The 20,525-nt window shown below is 37.8% G+C and overlaps 1 protein-coding gene across 1 annotated transcript in view; it reads right to left on the bottom strand.

Annotated features, from left to right (window-relative positions):
* DAPK1 (death associated protein kinase 1) overlaps positions 1–20,525 on the bottom strand; it is a 93,725-nt gene that overhangs the window by 19,248 nt on the left and 53,952 nt on the right. Inside the window, exons 5-18 of the mRNA XM_086769806.1 lie at positions 18,241–18,370; positions 17,916–17,964; positions 17,750–17,776; positions 17,180–17,332; positions 16,986–17,031; positions 15,814–15,903; positions 14,411–14,503; positions 12,739–12,858; positions 11,496–11,594; positions 10,590–10,688; positions 9,315–9,413; positions 7,587–7,784; positions 6,368–6,565; positions 3,654–3,752 (exon numbers count right to left, since the gene is read on the bottom strand). Of these exons, the coding sequence (XP_086625932.1) occupies positions 3,654–3,752; positions 6,368–6,565; positions 7,587–7,784; positions 9,315–9,413; positions 10,590–10,688; positions 11,496–11,594; positions 12,739–12,858; positions 14,411–14,503; positions 15,814–15,903; positions 16,986–17,031; positions 17,180–17,332; positions 17,750–17,776; positions 17,916–17,964; positions 18,241–18,370 (1,500 nt within the window). The remainder of the gene's footprint in view (positions 1–3,653; positions 3,753–6,367; positions 6,566–7,586; positions 7,785–9,314; positions 9,414–10,589; positions 10,689–11,495; positions 11,595–12,738; positions 12,859–14,410; positions 14,504–15,813; positions 15,904–16,985; positions 17,032–17,179; positions 17,333–17,749; positions 17,777–17,915; positions 17,965–18,240; positions 18,371–20,525) is intronic.

Raw genomic sequence — 20,525 nt, 5'->3', positions numbered from 1 at the left:
CCTTCCAGAGCGCAGTGCGTTCCTATTGCAGCATAAGGTTGGAGATGGCCTGGCAAACTCCATCACCAAGCATTTATGCAGCAACAGATCCCTGCGCAGGCACTGTCCCTTTGAATCAGAGCAGTTCCCACACCTCTCGATGAGTACGCCACAACTGCTGGCTGCTGCACGGCTTAAGTAAATTCACATCCTTGCTTGCTGTGGAGCTGACTTGCTTCATGGGGGTTTGTTCTGGCTTCAAATCTGGCTTAGGCTAAACAGCTGTACTCTCATACATCATTTGTATAGCTCAGTCGCAGCTACTGGGGCACAAATACAGAAGAAATAATCATCTGGTGAGTATATGGCAAGGAATGTGGGTGGCACTGGCTCAGCCAGGGCCTGATGAGTGAGCATGGTTATAATGGGATGGAGGTGACAGCTCCCCAACTGGAAAAATGGCAACAAGAATGGTTCAGATTTTTAAAAGTCTAAGCAAATGTGTGCACGTAGTAAGCCTATCTGTAACACTGGGATGGCACTGAGCTCCCTCCCCACTTCCTAACAGGCTCCTGAGCTCAAGACCAGCTGTCTGATACAGCTGTCTAATCTTGGTTCAGACTGCTGTGAAGGAAGAAGATCTGAAAAAAAGCCCCATGAGGGGCTTTAGTGCTACCTTTTGCTCAGGTGTTGCCCTTAGGCTGAGGCTGCTGCCCTTGGTCTTCACCTGAGCAACACTACAGTTATATACCTGCATGTGGCCACATATCCTACTGACCTGGAACCATGAGCCTATCTCTTCACTATGGACTTTCTGGCAATTACTAGACCCTTGTCTGACCATGGTCAACGAGTCCAATTCCTGACCTTGACTTAACCTCAGGCCTACCTCATTGTTACGGACTTGTCTGGTGACCTAGACTCTTGGTTGAAGCTGGTTGCCATCACTGGACCTGCTCTGCTTGCTATCCTTGAGTATTGTGGGACTGGGCCCTTGTTGGTGACAATATTGTTTACACTTGGCTCCCTGCTCACCTTCCTTTACGGAGCAATGGCTTAGCAAGGGCATTGCCTGACAAGCATCATTTTAAAGTCTATGGTTATCAGACCATGCAGGAAACAAGACAGGCCTGTGAAGTAGATGAAAGATACCCCAGAGCATTGGCAACAAGCAACAAGTGTAGTAGAAAGAACTCTAGGTCTAATTTACCCCTGAAAAAAGCATTTTGAGATGTTTACTGATGCTAGCAGTTCAGTTTACATGTCTGTTGAAAATTCACACTCAGATCTAGAAGCTCAATTTATTGATTGAGGTAACAGGTGAAGAAAGCATTTGCTTCCATGAAAAAGAAATTAACAAGAAAAGTTAACTTTTTTTTTGTCCAAAACTGTGAACAAGATGAGGTTGTTTAATTCTCAGAATGTCCATTACAGAATTAATTGTAGAGCACAACAAGAATTAGAAAATACATACATGAGTGAAATAGCAAATAGTATAGGGTATCTATACACCGGAATAGCAATGCATAAGAAAAGCTGGCACCTGAAAAAGGTTTGGTTACAGAATCCATGAAAGCATATCTTACACCTTGTGGTAATACTTCATCACAATTGCTGACTGGGTCCGTTGTTGCAAATCAGACAGTTATGCCTGCAAGACCTGGTCCTGAGTTTAGCTGGCCACTTGCAAACGTCATTCAAACTTTTTAAGCAATCTGACAATTTTAAACTTGGCACAATTTTAGAACCTTCCATAAGGAGAAGCCAAGAACACAGTGCTGGCTAGCATGTCAGCACAAAGAATATGGGGGAGGGAATATCCAAACACTGGAAATTATTGTATACTCCAGGAGCATAAGGTTTTCCAAGGCCACTTAAAAACATTCATACAATCAAACTCAAATTCAAACTTGTCCTAAAATGGGCTTGTGGAGGAGACATGGAAATCATACTGCAGCCCAGTTACTTAACAGTGCTGAAAAAAATTAATTCCTCAGAAATAGTATTCTAAGAGGAGAAAAAGATATTTAATTCTACTGCATTGGCTCAGAAAAAGCTGTTAATAAGACTTTTCAGAACAGTTTAACATCCACCTAGCAAATGAATGCAAAACTAAAATGCTACTAAAATCACCACATGCACTTCCTCCCTTCCTCTCCTTCTTTTCCCTTCTCTCTGCCACAACATTGCTGGAATAATGGCTGGTTATGTATCTTCAGGCGGTTTGTCTTGCCAGATTTGGTATCAGCACGATTTGCTTTGTTATTGCCTTCAAACTGATGTGAACTAAAGAGGTAGAAAGTACTTTTATCTTGGAAGGACAGGGTCCACACAGGCAATTACACCAACACAGCCGTCATGACACAAATGAAGTGACACAGCTCAAGAATTCTCACATCACCTTTTTGTAGTATCTTACCTCTACAGTATGTAGTAGTGACAATACAGATACACAATGGGACATACCAGGGGAAAATAAGAAAAGAAATGGACAAAAAGAGGTGACAAAGAAAAATCTGTAGAACACTCTACAAAGCCCACTGCATGCACATTTCATGATTATTAATAGGGGACAAGGCAATCTACAATCTAGTAGTTATCAAAAAGTCATTTTAGATGCTAATCTTGTTTAAGCCACAATTCCACGTTCACTGGTTTTAATGACTGCTTTTGAAGGCTTCCTCTTGCCACATGAGACACATGCTTAGAGGAAAAAAACCACAGTACTAAATGTATAGGAAAACAACAGAAACATTTGTATTTTCTACCAAATGGGTAAAGCAAATGAAACAGAAATAGTCTCCTTTTTCTCTCCATTGCAGCTGTCTTGGGGTTACTTTTCTAACGACAAGAATGTTGAAAAACATGGACACAACTAAAATCTAATCACAACACGATTTCCATATACAGACCAATGACACAGACCACTTCTGAGCAGAATGCATTGTTTAGGGCAAATAGCAATGTAAGCTGATCCAGTATGTCTGAAAATAAAACATGGTTAGTTTGTTCAAAACGCAGGTAATGGTGTGTAGCATGCCTATAATGTAGAATGTGCGTATGAGGAGTGCATGATAAAGGACAGTTCATTCCCGCTGTGGATATGTCAGCCAGGAGGATGTTTCTCACTTTAGTGAGAATGAAAAATACCTCCAGTAGTGCTAATTGGAAGCAGTGCTGCTAACTGATCTGACATAGATTATTTATTTTACAAGGATACCTGCATGCTAGTTCACTTATCCATGCACCCACACATCTCCACCATGTAAATAAAACTTTTTAATCCCCTCAAAGTAAGAAAAATATTTAAGATATATACATTTGTATGGTAACTGTACCTGATGTGAAGTGATACACATCTTAATGATACTGTTTTTACAGAAAGCACAATGCTACAAGTAATTCTTAGACGAAGAAATTCTTAGGTGTCGATAAAGTGGTAGCTATGCTGTACCTTAATCAGTTTCAAACATAGTTGTAAGAAGGGAACAAGTGGACAACGGAGAATGCTTTTCAACTTGTGGACATCCAACAGCCTAACATAATTCTTTCATAATTTTAAAATGTAATTACATTGTGTCATGTGTACCCCATCCCCCTGTAAGAGATTAATTTGTTTCTTATTATCACAGATAAAAGCAGCAAGAAGCATAACAGTATCTCTGAATACTTACAGAGGTTAAAGCTTCTACATTAGCACCAGTAAGACACAGGAACCGGACAACATCAAGAATGCCATTGTTTGCTGCCAGATGTAAAGGTGTTCTTCCATACTAACACAGGGGAAAAAAAGTGTCATTATGTTAGTCAAAGAATTTCACTCCAAATTTTATGACTAATAATCAAACATATTGTACAATTATGCATACTGATACACAGCAAAGATCTTGCAAAAACTGTAAGAGAAAGTACAAAGGAAAAACTGTAAGAAAAAAAGCTTAACTGTCACTGCTTAAAGCTCAATTAAAAACAAGGGCTAGACTCACTACTTTAAAAATTGGAAACACTTTATAGTTCAATGTGCCACAACTGTGCAGGAATCCTTTAGGGTTTTTTTTTTGCTATATTTGACAATGTCTTTCTAATTCCCAATACATTTAATTGCATTTTGCTTAATTAAATATGAACCAGTTAAGCAACACTAAGTCCTTAACCTTTAAAGCTCTGGATTCTATTTCAATCCAAGTATTACTGAATATTACATCTCTGCAATCTCCCCCGTTACACCCAAAGTAATAAATAAGATGAATGCAAGAAGTCAGCCTGAAGGAATTTGTGCTTTCAGTGACAGAGGGGAAGTGCTGTAAGTGCTGAAAGTGTTCCTTCCTCAGTTTTTGCTTTCCCCCCTGCATCCCTCCAATGACAGCAGGCCCTCATGACAACCACTTCTGGTCTTTCATGTTCAGAGCTACTGTTATAAATATCTCTACCATATATTTTCTGCTTGTAACTCCTCTTACTATTACTTCACACATTTCCATGCTTTCAATACTGTTCTCCCTGTTTCAACCCTACATTCAGAACGGAACTCACAAACTTACTTCACAGAAAGGTATTTGAAAGGAAAGCTAAATTTCTGACAACTGGAACCTGAAAAGATGCCTGGCTTCTCAAAACCCTACACCTCAACGCAAATAAATGCACATGATGTTCTACTACACATAGTCTGTGGAAAAAACAAACGGTGCCTTTAATCAGTATTACGTACACGTGGGACAGTGCCAGATGTGAGAACTGAGGACAGACGGTCATTATGTTAATGTACTTCCATTACAGGGCTCTCTGCTGAAGAGGACCAGTAGAAACAAAGATTCTATATTTTAAAAGACCCAAACTCACCCTTTCAGATAAAGGGCACTCTAAAAATCACTCTAGTATACATGATTCCTAAAGCGTAACAGGACACAAACTTTAACCACAGGCTCTGTAGCCATGATCCTACACCCACTGAACACTTCAAGATTATTTCTTCCACAGCATGCTTTGCACCCTGGCCACCGATCCTAGCTCAGCATTCTCCATTATGAAAAGAGGTGCTAATCCAGCCTTGTGCTGCATTAACTCACCTTCCCTAGAATGTGTTCTCAGCTGTGGATCTGAATTTAATTGCCTAGTCAATCAGATTTAAGCTCAGAGGCAGGACTGGGGAGCTCATTATTGCAAGTTTTTTCACTTGGCAGCCGATGATTTTAATTATTAAAACCAAAAGTACTTGCACTGGACAACCCTCAAGCCAAAAACCCCACAATTTTCTTTAGCTGGCTAACACAGAGAAGGTCAGTGCTTTGGTAATAAATGGTAGTGTTAGCTAGCAAAATGTTATTGCCAAAATATGTATTTTCCCAACAAAACAAAGAAGCTGCAACACCTGAATCAAACAAATTGCAGGTAGCAACATAAAGACTCCTGTGAATAAACAGGGCAGAGAAAGATATTCAGAGCTAAATATCAAGCTGTAAGCCCCGCCACCTGTCAGCATAGTCCAATGGCTGACCTTAACCTATTCAAACTAACCAAAGTTTCCTGAAACAGCTTACTTTTCTCTTAAATCTCTCTAGGAGGAAAGCCGGAATGTTAAACTCATAAAACATCACATTCAGTTATCCCATACACCGCAGCACCACCACAACAGAAGAAGCAAGCGAGGCACTAGTATCTCAAAGTTTAGGGACACGCTATTAAACGCTCTTTTCGGAAAGTGTTTTTTAATTCTGAACTGCATTTTAATTCTGAGATTTACTGTACCCTGCCAGTGATAATTTGTTTAAAATATAAATGAAAATTATTCTAAGATAAATATTTGGTTAGGATTTATTTTAATAAATCAACTCAATTCAGAAAAACATAAACCAGCCAATATGACACTCATTTTTATAAAAGGTAATAGAATCTGCAGTCGATTTAAATTCCTTGTTAGATGACAGTGCAGATCTTTTCACATAATTTGGAAGAACTCAAAGTAGATTTTTCATAAAAATGTAACAGTCTTAAATTCGGTGTATAAATTACTATAAATCACATCAAATCAACATCTGCTTACATGAAATGCAGCAATGCACTTCATCTGTTCTTCAGTGCCTAGAAGTGTCTAATCTGCAGAAAGTAAAGCTATACAGCTAGGGAAGAAGGTTGGCATATACCTCAACATTACAGTTGAGTGACAAAACACACTTGGGCTCTTTCTTCATGGGTCTTTAATCATCTGTTCAACTGCAACAAAGCTAGGTAAATCTGCAAGGTAAGTCATTTAACGCTTTGCATTTGGCCACTTTAAAAGACTAAAGAAATAAAAGGAAAAACATTTTTCATATCAGAGAACTGGAAAAGGTCACCTAATGCAGCAGGAGAGCTATTAAACAAAGTACTTCAGTACTCATATTCCATTTACCTTATTAGTGACATCCAAATTACAACTTGCTTCACAGAGTGCCATCACAATAGGAACATTCCCATCTTTGCAGGCCACATGCAAGGGAGTGTTGCCATGTCTGTCTTGGAAATCTACAAAACATCCTTGACTGATGAGAGTTTTAACTACTTCTATTTGACATCTTCTGACAGCAAGGTGTAGGGCTATATGACCATCCTGAAATCAAAAGACACCATGTAAGTGAGATTTAATTAATGCTAAAAATCAAAGCATTTTGCAGAGTCATAATCATTTCATGTAACTAGGTGCACCTGCACAATGCTTTTTGTTTTTATTTTGAGGGTGGAGGCAGGGAGATGCACAGTATCTGTCAGAACAAATCAGCTATGGGATGAAAGCAAATTTCTATTAAGCCACTGGGCTTTGCAGTGGAATGGATGAAATGCAAATACACATTCTATACTGATGACTTCCCTAGGAGGTGGGAGAGTGACCAACTGTAACAACGAGCTGAATATTGTAAACCATTCTACTGTTTACTGACAGAAGTCAGTGATGCAGAAGTCATGCAATCTGCTTAGTAATCGGTAACTTTAGGGACAAAGCTTTCTTTCTCTGTGGAACAACTTAAAGAGACAATGTGACTGGAAAAAACAATTATTTCAGAAGCAAAAGCTTTTTTCTGAACTTCCTTTGATAACTACTTAGTAACTATCAGCAATAAAGGCAGCTAAATGACAAGCATACCAGAAGTTTCAGAAAAAAAAAGGAAAATGTATTTGTTGGGATTACACCATGAAAGCAAAAAATATTATTCTGAATCAAAGAAGAGTTATATTTTTAAATAGTCAGAATTTAGCTTACTGGAGATAGGTGTGATTCATCCAGCCCACAGGAACCAAAGGCAAACAGTAAATCCATCTTCTTTCTCTTAAGTTGATAGTTTGTTGCCAGTTACAGAACCCAATGTTCCTGCCATTTTTCACAGTGTTACTCATAAGGTGATAATTGATAAGGTGATAATGAATCAGCAAAAACCCAATCATGGAAAAATAATCAGTGGGCAACTTTAAAGACTACTGCAGTCATCAACAGTCTCTGTGTGAACCGCTCAGAAAACCCACGTCACTGAAACATTGCTGGCTTGCAGCATTCAAATGAAGCAATTCAGAAATATGACTCTGTGACATCTATGATCTCTGAAAGTAATTCCTGCCCAAAAGCAACTCAAACTAACCTTGTCTGTTGCATCAAGGTCAGCCCCATGTTCTGCCAAGCATTCCACAATATCATGGTAACCCCGAGCAGATGCTGTCAAAAGTGGAGTTTCCCCTTCTTTGTTTTTAATGTTCACATTACAACCTGCTTCACAGAGTGCTTTGGCAGCAGAGTGATAGCCGTGCCAAGCAGCACAATGCAGTGGGGTTTCTTCTTCCTACCAACATGGAAAATAAAATAAAAAAAAAAACAAAAAACAAAAAACCACACAGCTGAATCAAATTCTAGGAGGACCAATTCCCCAGCTTAACTTAGAAAGACAGGAAGATGACATGAAAGAAAAAAGACAGTCTACTAAGTAAGCCGTACAACAAGATGTTGTCATTTCTAATGCTGATGTTCTCAAAGCAAGAGAACTCCTGCTGACATACTAAGTTATTATGGTAACGCACTGGATTTTCATCATTACCTGGCTTCTGAGAGTCTGTATTTCTCACTATTAAACTATCTACTGACAACACTTCAGGCGTCACCAATCTTAGTTTAGATGTTTCCATGCTCCTGAAGCTAACTATCTTAGTTCTCTCACTTGAAAACTGATCCTCATTCATTATTTCTACATCCTGTGTGCTGAGGGACTCATCCAGTGTTTAAAACAGATCACTCATCAAAGAGATGTGAATCCCACTTGACTTGCAGTTTGAGGCAGATCACTCTGCTTAGGCTGTTCAAATACCACATCCTAATGGTTTAGACTGTAGGCAGTGACTTGAGTACTTAGAAACCCAAGTCCTTTAAACATGCACAACAAGCCTTTGAAACTGTAGGCATTTTGAGTTCAGTTGTGACTGAAGTTCTAATTTGCTTTTTGCTTGAACCTAGGAAGCTTAAAAATTTTCACCTTCAGTCTCCTTATACTTTGTAACAGTTATGTGGAACATCAATCATTTTACAAAAATAAGCTATTGAAAGTAGCCCACTGAAGAGTAAGGACGATTAAAACCCGCCAAAAAAGTCCTCCTATCAAATGCTAAGAAATGGGATATCCTTTCTGTATCTGGCAAATATCAGTGAGGAGACAACTGATGCTAATAATATCAAAGGACTGGGACCGTATTCAAGGTTTCTGTAAAAATCTGAGGAAAAAGAAATAGTTGAACAGCATGTCCAGTGGTCCCTTGGCCTGCTGCTGTTTAAACAATATAAAGGTAGGCTTAGAGGATGCAGCACTTGAGGAGGCTTGTGGAACTCCCACACACAGTCAAATCGGAGTCAAATGGATGGTTTTTTTCTATTAAGCCTTGTCTTGTTTTCTCATAAGAGCTCAGAGCTCTAAAGAAGCCCTCCTGAGCCCTCCTCTCATTTAAAAAAAATGAGTGTTTGACACTTCTAAAAGTCCCATGATGGCTAAAAATAAGCTGAAGTCAAGGCAAAAACTAATAAAAAGCTTTAGCTGAACTCACAAAGTGCACATCACCACCCAAACCTTCATGATGTTGAGTTTCTCCATCTTTAAGCTTTCATTTTCAAGAAAACCTGTTCCGAGAACTGTTTTATAACAGTAGTTGGTTTAAGCACACTGTTTTTTGAACAGTCTTCATTTATCAAGATGTACTGAAACCTCCATAATTCTGTTATTTTTTTCAAATTCAAACATGTCAGTGGTTGCAAGGCAAGACTAAGAGTTTTGACCACTTATACTTAAGACTTATTTGTTGAAGAAAAACAGACAGTGTCCATGACTCACCTTGTCTTGAAAGTCTGGATTGGATCCAATGCTACAGAGAAACTGAACCACATCCACATGTCCGTACCGAGCTGCAACGTGTAGAGCGGTCTCCCCCGACTGCAATTACAGAAGAGCATGACAGTGTAATTTCATATGTCACCCCTAGATACACACTGCCATGTTACAGCCAGAATGCCTGTACCCTGCATAGCGTACTTCTCCATTCCTGTAACCCAGCAGCACAGCGGAGTCAGCAGAGATCTCCAGATTACTAACTGTAGTTGTACATGACAGATACACCACCACCACCTGACAGGTAATTTCTTCAAAGGCCTTTCATTTTCACAACTTGTTTTTCCTACTTACTTTGTTCAAGTTCACAGCCACAAAGGGATTTCTGAGCAATATGACACAGCAGTTGTGTGTGCAGCCGGTGTTGAAACAGATGTTTTGTTTCTATTTATACTATTTCCATATGCCCTCCCACTCTGCCCTGTATATACAAATATAAGGAGTCAGCCTAACACTTTGGTATATCCTGGTGTATTTTGGTCATTACTTGTAACTATTTGCAACCTTTTGTTGAAATTACATGAAAAAGAAATGGTATTCTTATTAAGAGAGTAAACTCTTTCTTAGCAGCCCTATCAGGAGTTGAATAACAGTTTTGCTAATGTGCCTTGCCTTGCACTAGTTCCTTCAACAAAGCAAACTGTGTTTCACAAGTGTAATTGCCTCTGTACTCAGGCTTTGGCTAGTATAAAAACATCGCTACAGTATAAGATTTTAACAGCAACTAGACTCTACGATAAATGTTGCTCAAGTGACACTGTCAGAGACAAGGTAAGTGCTCATCAGCTATAAATTGTTAGGCTTCATTATACTCAACTTAATAACAGTCAAATTTACTTGTCAGACAAAAGTGATTTTCAATCAAGAGGAATGAAAAACACAATCATGATTTTATCAGAAGTTCCAATGAGAAATCCAGTATTCAAGCAAAAATTAATTTAGGTTTGTACTTCCCCACCTACCCGCCATATACTCACCACATTTAATATGCACGCTTGGTTAACATTTGTCAGGAAAACAGTCAGTACATCCAGCTACTTTAAAGCCATGTTATCACAGTCCTGTATGTCAGCTTATCAAACCACACTAAAAAAGCCAGTCACATTCCTGGAACTACGGCACAGCTGAAAATAATTCCAATTGAAAGACTTCTCTCTTTGCTAAGATAAAGTTACAAAAAAAGGCTCTCTTTATGAAAAATGAAAAGATTTTTTTTCTTACCTTATCCTTAACATCTAAAGGACACTTATTATCATTGAGAAATTTCAGCGTTTCTACATGACCATGTCGAGAAGCCCAATAGATTGCATTAGATCCAGCCTGTCAAAAATATTTGATTACAAATGTTATTGATCAACTTTGAATCCCAATTCTAGATTCTCAGCTGAAATATATATGGACTTAGATGTACACAGATACATTGAATAGCTATTCAGGCTTATATTAACATATTTACTTTCTTAAAAAAACTTTCAAATTGGTTCAACAACCCCACATACCAAAAACAACAAAAAAGAACCCTCCATGCAAGGATGATCAACAAGATTACTAACTATTTGCAAGGATAATCATGTTCCTTCTTGTAAGGGAGTTTTTTGGAAAGAACAGTCATGACAGAAAAACCTTTCTGCTGCTTACTTTACCATCTATTAGATAGCAAAGCAGACAGTGCTTCACGTTTACTTTAAATGAACCCCAGATTGTTGTAAAACATTTTGAAAAAAAACCTTTTTGTAAAGCATACCCTCCATGACACACGAGTTTTAGTTGCGATATTCCTCATTGCTAAAATGTGCATTTATCTTTCCATATTAAAGAAAGTTTACCATTGCATTATAGGGCAATCACTAATTTGAACTAATTGAGGGAATTTTGTAAGCATGAACTGTATTTTAAGATTAGTATCATTCAAATTACTTCAGCTAATAAAGTGATCAAAATCAGATGATATGCACTAGTAATAAATGTAATTATTAAAGGTTTGCTTTTATCTTTTGCTGTGGAAGACAGAAAGAGGCTCTACAGCCCAGATTTTTTCACTTCCAATACAACTTGGTCTGAACTGCTTGTCCTCTGTTAAGTGTACTGAAAAACTTATACAGAATGGTGACAAAGCAGAATCCTGACCTTATCTTGAACATCAATCCGGGATCCACGCTTTAAAAGCAACTGAAGCATCTGAATGTTTCCACAGCCAGCAGCAATCAGTAGCGGAGGTGTTCCATGCTAACAATGAAATACAAGCAAATACGATATAGTTAATTTTTGAAGGAGTAAGAAGAGAGAGTGGAATAGAAGGCAGGCACTGAATGGCATCTCTGGATTTCCAATTTCAAACTAAGTCTTCAAGGAATATTGTATAGAAAATAATCTATCCCTTTGTCCAAAGAAATTTATTGCACAGAAATTTTCCATATTTTCTGGATGAATTCACATTTACTAAATGACAGATTGCATATTAAAGGCATGCTTTTAAAATTAGGAATATTAATGCTAAGCTCTCATTACCTCAATTTGGCAAGGATGACCTCCTTTGCTACTTCTTTATATCTACATTTTAAGCCAGATTACCTAAGGTGTTTGCTACACCACCTCACAGACACAAGCTACCAGCAACATATGGGAAAGTTAAATGGGATTGCACCATCAAAACAAAAATATTTTTTTGATTTCTTGAAAGTTTCAAGACCCTGTCATAGTAAAATAACAGATGCTTTACTTATAGTGCTCTTCATGAATATTTCTCAAAGTATTTTATAATGAAGGTCAGTATAATAAAAAAAATTACAATTAGAGCAGAGATGATTTAACCAAGGTTAAATAGCAGAGCCAGCAACAGAATTTTGGTCTCTTAGTCTCAGTTCCAATAGTCCTGTTAGTATAGCATCAGTATACTCAAATAACATAGTAGGCAAGTCATTTATTTTCTGAAAATGAATGACAATCTAACATTACGTTCACATAACAGTTTCTGCAGTATGGGACTTCTGTTCCTAATCGCGCTTTGCAAAGTTAGTTTTGGCAGTCTGGTTATTCCTGCATATGCTCCTGTCATCATCTGCCACAAGAACCAACTGCAAACAAAAGCAAAGGGTGATATCTGACATACCACAGGTCTTGACAACAGAATTGATTAATACTTTTTCAAAGGCCTAGGCAAAAAAAAATATTTTGGGCTCCATTTTCAGGTAGATTGAAAAGACTTGAACACAGAGCACATTAAAATTTCTCCTAAAGAAAGGCAGAATTATTTCTCATCCACTTGTCTTTTCCTTTTCATTTCAGGTGTTACATATCTATTTTACCACATTCTTCAATTGAACAGGGTAATAGCTAGTTCCCCACGCCTCTCAACACAGACCCACACTACCTTGTTGGGTTGATTGACATCATAATTTGTCAGAGATCCCAGAAGGTGCTGTAATCCAGGAACATTGTCATCATTGATGGCATGAATAATAGCTTTCATCACAAAAGAATCTTCCTCATCCTTGTAATTAAAGGAGAAAGAACAAAAATGGTTAGCTTCAAGGAAAAAATACCTATCTCAACAGCTGCCAAGACATAAAAAAAAAGAAGTAAAATACTCAGTCTTTTAGAGTGCTTCAGCTGCAAGTTGTAATCCTTCATGAAGCATATGGCTAACATGTACACATGTTATTTGAAAACTCACAGCAAAAACCCCCACATTTTTTCTAGTACAATATGCTTCCCTCTTCTTCACACACAAACTCATTACTCACTGAGATTCCAAAAAGGTTTATTTTATTAGGTATATTTTCTTTTTCCACCTAGGACTTTCAATAGATGCAATACTTGCATGAAATGAAACTAATTCCATGCACATATGTGAACATTAAAAAAACCCAAGAGCTACAAAAATACAAACTGGAGTATCAAGTTTCATGCCATCCAGGAATGACACACGAGAGGTACTTTGGAGCAAGCTTTCAGGTGTTCAAACGGACCAGTTAAAAATCTAAAACATAAGTAGTGAGCCTAAATACCTCTGACGGTGTAACTTTATTTTTCTCTCATACACTAAAATATCAAAGAACTGAAATTCACTGAGCTTAATATTTGGATCACTCTTACCTCCTCTCTCTTGAGGTTTCAGAGTTTTTAGAACTCTAACATTAGGCTACAATCCTTTCTGCTGCAACACAGGTGTGAAATGCTGTGTTAAAAGGCATGCTGATAGCTGTGGTGAGGGAGGCAGGGAAAAGAGGGCAAGACTGAGAACAAAGAGCAGAGGAAGTAGAAAGATAAGAGGAGGAAAAGTGGAAACAAGAGTGCAGAGCTGCACAGGAGGGACACAGGGAAGATTATAGGGATAAAAAAATCTTTGTAGAATTTTTGAAGTTTGATCCTATTAATGCACAGAAAAGATGATGTTACCCAGCTCTAAACATATTAACATACATTGCTGATCACATGGAATTTGTGAAGGGAATTGGGGAGCAAGCTAAATAAGAATGCTTTTGGATTTACAAGCATTTATAATTACAAAGCATAGAGCAATTGCTCCTGACTACTTACATCTAGTAGACCTATATAATACCACAAATTGAATATTGGCCAACTTTAAAATTTCCTTCTTAAATAACTTCCTGTGATGCTGCTGTCCAGCATTTATTTGAGTTAAGACAGTCTCAATGATTTTGAATATTCTGTTAAAAAACGCAATATTATTTTACTTTACATTGTGCCATTAAAAGCTTAGATGAAACTTTTTCACATTACAGTTGCTACAGTACAAAAAGTCCTTCTGAATGAAATTTCAAAACCAAAATAGATTAATTTCTGTCACTAGCTATCAGCCTCACCATGGTAATTGGTAAATTAATTTCAAGGTTTGTGTCATGCAGAAAATCAGACTATAGACAACTGACCTCTGTAGCCTTAAAATCTATTTCTTCCTACATATGAGATTAATTTCTTATGCACATTTTTAATAGCCAAATATTTCTGTTAGAATAATTTCAGAAAATTTAAAGTTTCAGATGTAGTAAAGCATTCTAAGCATATAAGTACACACTTACCAGAGTATCATCGCTCCTGGCGACACTCATGTTACTCCTGGACAAGAAAGATCTTGATAATCTTTGGCACAAGGATATTAAACGCACTGATTGCTTTTTAAAAATAAGAAGAAAAAAGCTATATTTAAAAAAAATGAAAACAGAATACTTGTGATAAGACGCTATTGCAGAGATTTTAAAGGAATACTGTCATATTAGCAGAACAAACTGGAGTTTGACTTCAACGCTCTCCACCTCCTTTTTATATTGCATTTGACCCTTCAATTTCTTTTGACATTTACAGTCCAAATAGGTTATTCATACGCACTAAGCAAAGCTACATAGTATTTTTAGATTGCTACTATTTCACCAAGCTGTTCAAAAACAAAGCCAAGCAAAATTAAAAAAAAATGTATTACATCATCTTGTTCACATTAAAAACATTTAAATGTACATATTTTAAAGTATGTACACACAGAAAACCTAAACTGAGCATCAATTAGATAACAGCATTCCTTTAAACGCCATATTACAAAACAGTTCAAGGTATTCCTAGATGCACCGTTTTATTCTAACTACTAGTATTTAGACTTAAGTACTAAGGACTAGCACTTAAATTTTATAAATACCATGGATGCTCACCTAACACAGACGCTAAACTGCATAAAAAAAAATTGTACTGCATAGTTGGATATTTTGTGCCTTTGGTCTACAGCTTAGCAAAATTGTCCTATTTCTTGGTCTCTGCGGCAATGAATAAAACTCCTTTTCTAATAATAGTGACCTCTGTTGTCTCATGTTTCATCTCTCCTCATGATAAACAGATTTCTCATACAACAGTCCTGCCCTTGCTTAGTATCAGTGCGAATTCCCCAGTGGCACTCTGAAAGAGGAAGGATAACTGTCTTGATGAACTGCTCCTTGCACAGATCAACGTTAATACCTTGCCCCACTTCTGGAACAAATAAGTGATACCAACCTTCTAAATAGGTTGCCAGTCTCAGACTAAAAATCATTCACGAAACAGACTAGTTTTTCCTTCCTATTCTGTTGAGCATTGGCATAACTACCGGAGTAATTAATTCTGCGAGGCCTGCTTAAGGCATGTTTGATTCACTGGGATTACTGTCACAAAAACACTTAGAAGTGTCTCTTTTCTGAAAAAATTCCAAGACAGATGATGACAGGATATAGCTAGATGCATAAAACAAAAAATCCACAGACAGGCAATTGTATGAAGATCATTAACAAAGACATCTTTTCCTATACCACCATACCCAGCACCTAATTTATTCCAAATGGCAGAGGAATGGGTTTCTTCTTCCTTCTTCCTCACTCTTAAAGGCACTGATGTTTCCCTGGAACAGGTAATGCTACTGCATTTCTACGTCACCAACATTTTAAAGATTTATTTAACGACTTACTTTCCACTTTCGCCGTGCTGCAAACTTTTTGAATTTCTCCATATTTACTGCAGATGCTTTTCTACTAAGCGCTTGTTGGGTGTCTTTAGGCTATGCGCAAAAGGAAAATAAAACTGTTGTAAAATATCCCACAGTTACAATCAGAACTCTCATAAAGCACCTTCCTATATGTAAGACACTGTTCTTCAGGGATGACTTCCACTTACATTATTGTAATCACACTGTAATAACAAAGTAATCATAAGCGCATTATTTTAAAATCAATAGCTGAGTGGAGAATGCAGAGGGAATTTCTTGAGAAAATGCCCTAAAGGAAATTGAGAATTAAGAATATTTAAAGCAATACTAAAATTTGCTTTTTCGTTTTAAACAAAAAAAGCCAACAGCCAACAGAACATTCAGCTTTATCCTTCACCTTCCTCTGTGATGGAGGCATCAAATGTAATTTCCTAGATAAATCTTCTCTTTTGGGAAGATTTCCTGGCTGATTTTAAATGCAGTTAAACTTTGTTCCAGTCTCAGTGTAATCAGTTGAATGCTGCTGGGACCTCAAAAAATCACATCCCACCTACCTGTGCAGCAAGCTCTAAAGCTGCATCCTTTGAACTTTCTCATGTGCTAATACTAAGCACCAGTTACCAGTGTAGTATACCAAATTTTGCATTATATGATCCCATACCTGAAGTCTTTTCTATGGAGAAGTCCAACGAAAGGTAGCGATGGGAAGGAGGAAAACTGAGTATGACCAGTGGGGTGGGACAAGAATGCTCGGAAAATTTAGATAAAAAGGAATATAACATGGTACAAAACAACATGTCTTGCTGCAGGAGTGGAGACCTTGGTCCTTGAGAGACAAACTTGGTCAATGCTTGCTTCAGCAGTTTAAAAGATCATTTCAACATGTTCAACATAATTCAATTGTTTTAGATCACCCCACCAAAAAGTCAGCAAAACACAGTCAAATCTCTAGTTTGGCGTATTGGTGTAGGAATGTCTGCCTACAGACAGTTCAGGATGCTGAACTGTGAACTAGAGCAGACGTGGCATGGATAAATATTCTGCTAACTGGTTCTCTGGGAAGTGTAATGGGGTAAAATACCCATAGTGCATAGCTAAATATGAAATGAAGAACAATTAAAAACAGGACAACAGAGAATGAATTACATGCTAACCTTTATCCAAGGATGCAGCAAACTATCTTGAATAGTCATTCTCTTCCTTCAATAGAATAAAAGATAGAACTGTTTCAGATAGTAAAAAATACATACTGCTATATGTTTATTAAACTAACTTCTCAAAATATCATGTAATTTTAAATACTAGAGATATAGGTTACAACAGTGCATACAGAAGAGAAACAACTCACTTTGGATCCTTGACTAGAAGTCTTCGTATAAAATCTTTAGCTAGGGCACTGGTATTACTAAAGAACTCTTCCTCAAATTCATAATTCACAGCAGAAACATTTGCTAATGTTTCCTGTTTGGTTTCTCCAAGAAATGGTGATGCACCACTTAGACTGCAAGAAAGATAGAACATTCCTCTCATTACATGTTGTAACACTGCTCTTTCAATCCTCTGAGATCCAATAACACCAGAAAGTGAACACTTTTCCTTTCTGCTTTAAGACTGCAAATATACTTGCAGAACAATGTAATCTAGCAAAGCAAAACACTTTGCCTGTAATTTCAGATTAAGACAAAGCCGCTGAGGAAAATCACGTACAGATTCAAAGATAGCTTCTCATGCTATCTCAATGCTGATTAATGGCCATTCTTTCAATAATTATACTACTGTTTTTATGATAATTCAATTGGAATCATGACGTGCAATCAAAATGGTTTGACTTGTATAGACACCACCAAAACACCAGAGGACAGAATCAGAATTAAAAAAACAGCATTTGCAAGAACCACCCATAGATTTCAGTACTTACAGAATGTAAGTTATTACACCAATGCTCCTGGAGTGAAGGGAAAAAAAAAACAAAGATGCAGGAGAGGGGAGAGAAGCAGATGGAGGGAGAGAGGAGAGAAAAAAAAAAAGTTAGAACATAAGAATAATCATGAGAGACTTATTTCAAGTAAGATCCAAAAACTTACCACATATCTGCTTCAAGACCAAGAGGCTCATAATTTACTATTTCAGGAGCTAAAGGAGAAAGCAGAAAAATCAGTACCTAGTCAAAGAACTATGTCACTCTGAGCCTATATATGTCAGAGATAATAAGCTAAGATGCTGATAGAAAAAAACACCTTAATGCAAGTCTAAGTTGTAACCAAATCTACAAATTGCTTGTTTAAATTTAACAATGTAATGAAGTACACACAAATTACATAATCTGTAACTTGGACAAACCAAGTTAAGCCACATATACTGTTTCAAAGACTGAGAAAGAATAGTTTGAAGAAACAACAGTTTTCTTACCAACAAACTCTGGTGTTCCAAATATATTTTTGAATTCATTTCCAAAGTCAATTTTGTGTGCTAAACCAAAGTCAATAATCTTGATCCGAGGCTTTGGTACATTCCTGTCCAACAACATTATGTTTTCAGGCTTTGAGAAGAAGGAAAGGAGAAAGAAAGAGAGATTATACTTAGGTACAAAATGTCTGATACATAGCAGCATTCTTCAGCACTGAACACTTCTCTTTGCCTCTTTCAGCCTCTTGAATTGCGTCTTCAGCACAAAAATCCCATATTTTCCTATTACAATCTAACATATGCTAAAAATTAACTAGAGTAAATTAGGATTTCATGTTGATGATAGAGTGCTATGATTTCCACAGGGCCAAAATTTTACCTCTTGTAGATACAACAGCTGCAGTTTTCATGTTGACTGACCCTAAGTGAAACACGCTGTCTTCAGGAAAGACCACAGCCCCTGTGCTATCTGAGCACTGCTGGAAGCGTACAAGAAACGTAGTCTATAAAGTAGTATTTGGGCTTGGTTAACATTAGTCCCTGAAAGAGGTTTCTTTCACACTGCACAAGCAGTCAGGGAGGTATATCTTGTTGCCTTTGGATCTTCAAGAGAAACTTTAGGGGTGGTCCAGCTCCCAGATTTAAGGCTCAACATACTTACAAAAAAGGATTAAGAGCAGATTCTCATGTCTCTTGCAGCTATATTTTAAAATATTGACTTTGGATTATTTTACAACAAAAAATTACAAAACCAGAACAAAGTTAGAAGATGCCAAGATTATCATCAAAGGAGCCTGCTTCTGCACTCCATCATTTTAAGTACCATACAGAATCAGCTACTTAGTCTCCATATACTGTCATGCCCAAAAGCTGGTGTGTTTTGAAGAGTTTCTGGAGTTACATCCATCCTGCTGTCATTGTTAAGGACTTCCGGAGTCATTAAGGTCAGCTTTTCATTATCATTCTTCTTTTACCTCTCTTCCCCGATTACACGGGCTGGTATGTGCAAATGTAATTTTATTCCTTCCCTCCTTACATTTCTATAGCAAAATTTTATTTTTCTGTATACTTAATTCTTGCTGCACACTTCAATTCACATATTGTTGGTATCTGGTGTAAGGATGCTTTGTCTTATTACAAGCACATGGCAAAAATTCGTATTTCATATTGTAAGACATATTTCTTACTAGATTCACAATTATTTTTTCTTGCTGAATGTCATACAAAGACCAAATATATTACTGTAGGTAATGAGGATGAGACTGGAAAAGGTATGCTTATAATGAAAACCATTCCCTTCCCTACCTCATCCCCAGAACACAGTATGCCTTTCAGAACTATAATGCAATACAATAACTATGCTTCTTTTTCTATTATAGAAGTAGCTGCTGACTTCAGAAAACTTCAGGGAATGTTCAGCTGCCTATCTTTGAAAAAAATCATAGAGGAAAAGATTCTGAAATCGAAACATTAAAAAGCAATAACTGAGTTCAGACGCAAAAGCTCTCTTTTCATTACCAAAAGGATGCAATTAACAGTTTTTCTAAAAACGAAGAAGCCCCAAAAGCAAAAAAAAAGAAGGAAATCATAGAATCATAGAATAGTTAGAGTTGGAAGGGACCTTCAACGGTCATCTAGTCCAACCCCCCTGCAAGAAGCAGGGACATCCCTGACTAGATCAGGTTGCTCAGAGCCTCATCCAGCCTGGCCTTGAACGATTCCAGGGATGGGGCATCCACCACCTCTCTGGGCAACCTGTTCCACTGCTCTACAACTCTCATTGTAAAAAATTTTTTTCTCATATCTAATCTAAACCTATCTCCTTCTAATTTAAACCCATTACCCCTTGTTCTATCACAACAGGCCCTACTGAACAGCTTCTCCCCATCTTTCCTGTAGGCCCCCTTGAGGTACTGGAAGACCGCTATCAGGTCTCCCCGGAGCCTCCTCTTCTCCAGGCTGAACAGCCCCAACTCTCTCAGCCTGTCCTCATAGGAAAGGTGCTCCAGCCCTCTGATCATCTTTGTAGCCCTCCTCTGGACCCTTTCCAACTGGTCCATGCCCTTCTTGTGTTGGGGACTCCAGAACTGGACACAGTACTCCAGGTGGGGTCTCACCAGGGCAGAGTAGAGGGGCAGAATCACCTCCCTCGACCTGCTGGCCACGCTCCTCTTGATGCAGCCCAGGATGCAGTTGGCCTTCTGGGCCGCAAGGGCGCATTGCCCACTCATGTTGAACCTCTCGTCTACCAACACTCCCAGGTCTTTCTCCTTAGGGCTGCTCTCAAT

The sequence above is a fragment of the Chlamydotis macqueenii genome, chromosome Z (genome assembly GCF_036417535.1).
Source record: "Chlamydotis macqueenii isolate bChlMac1 chromosome Z, bChlMac1.mat, whole genome shotgun sequence".
Classification (NCBI taxonomy): Eukaryota; Metazoa; Chordata; class Aves; order Otidiformes; family Otididae; genus Chlamydotis; species Chlamydotis macqueenii.
Note: the sequence above shows the minus strand (reverse complement) of the source record. Positions and strands in the feature narration are given on the sequence as shown.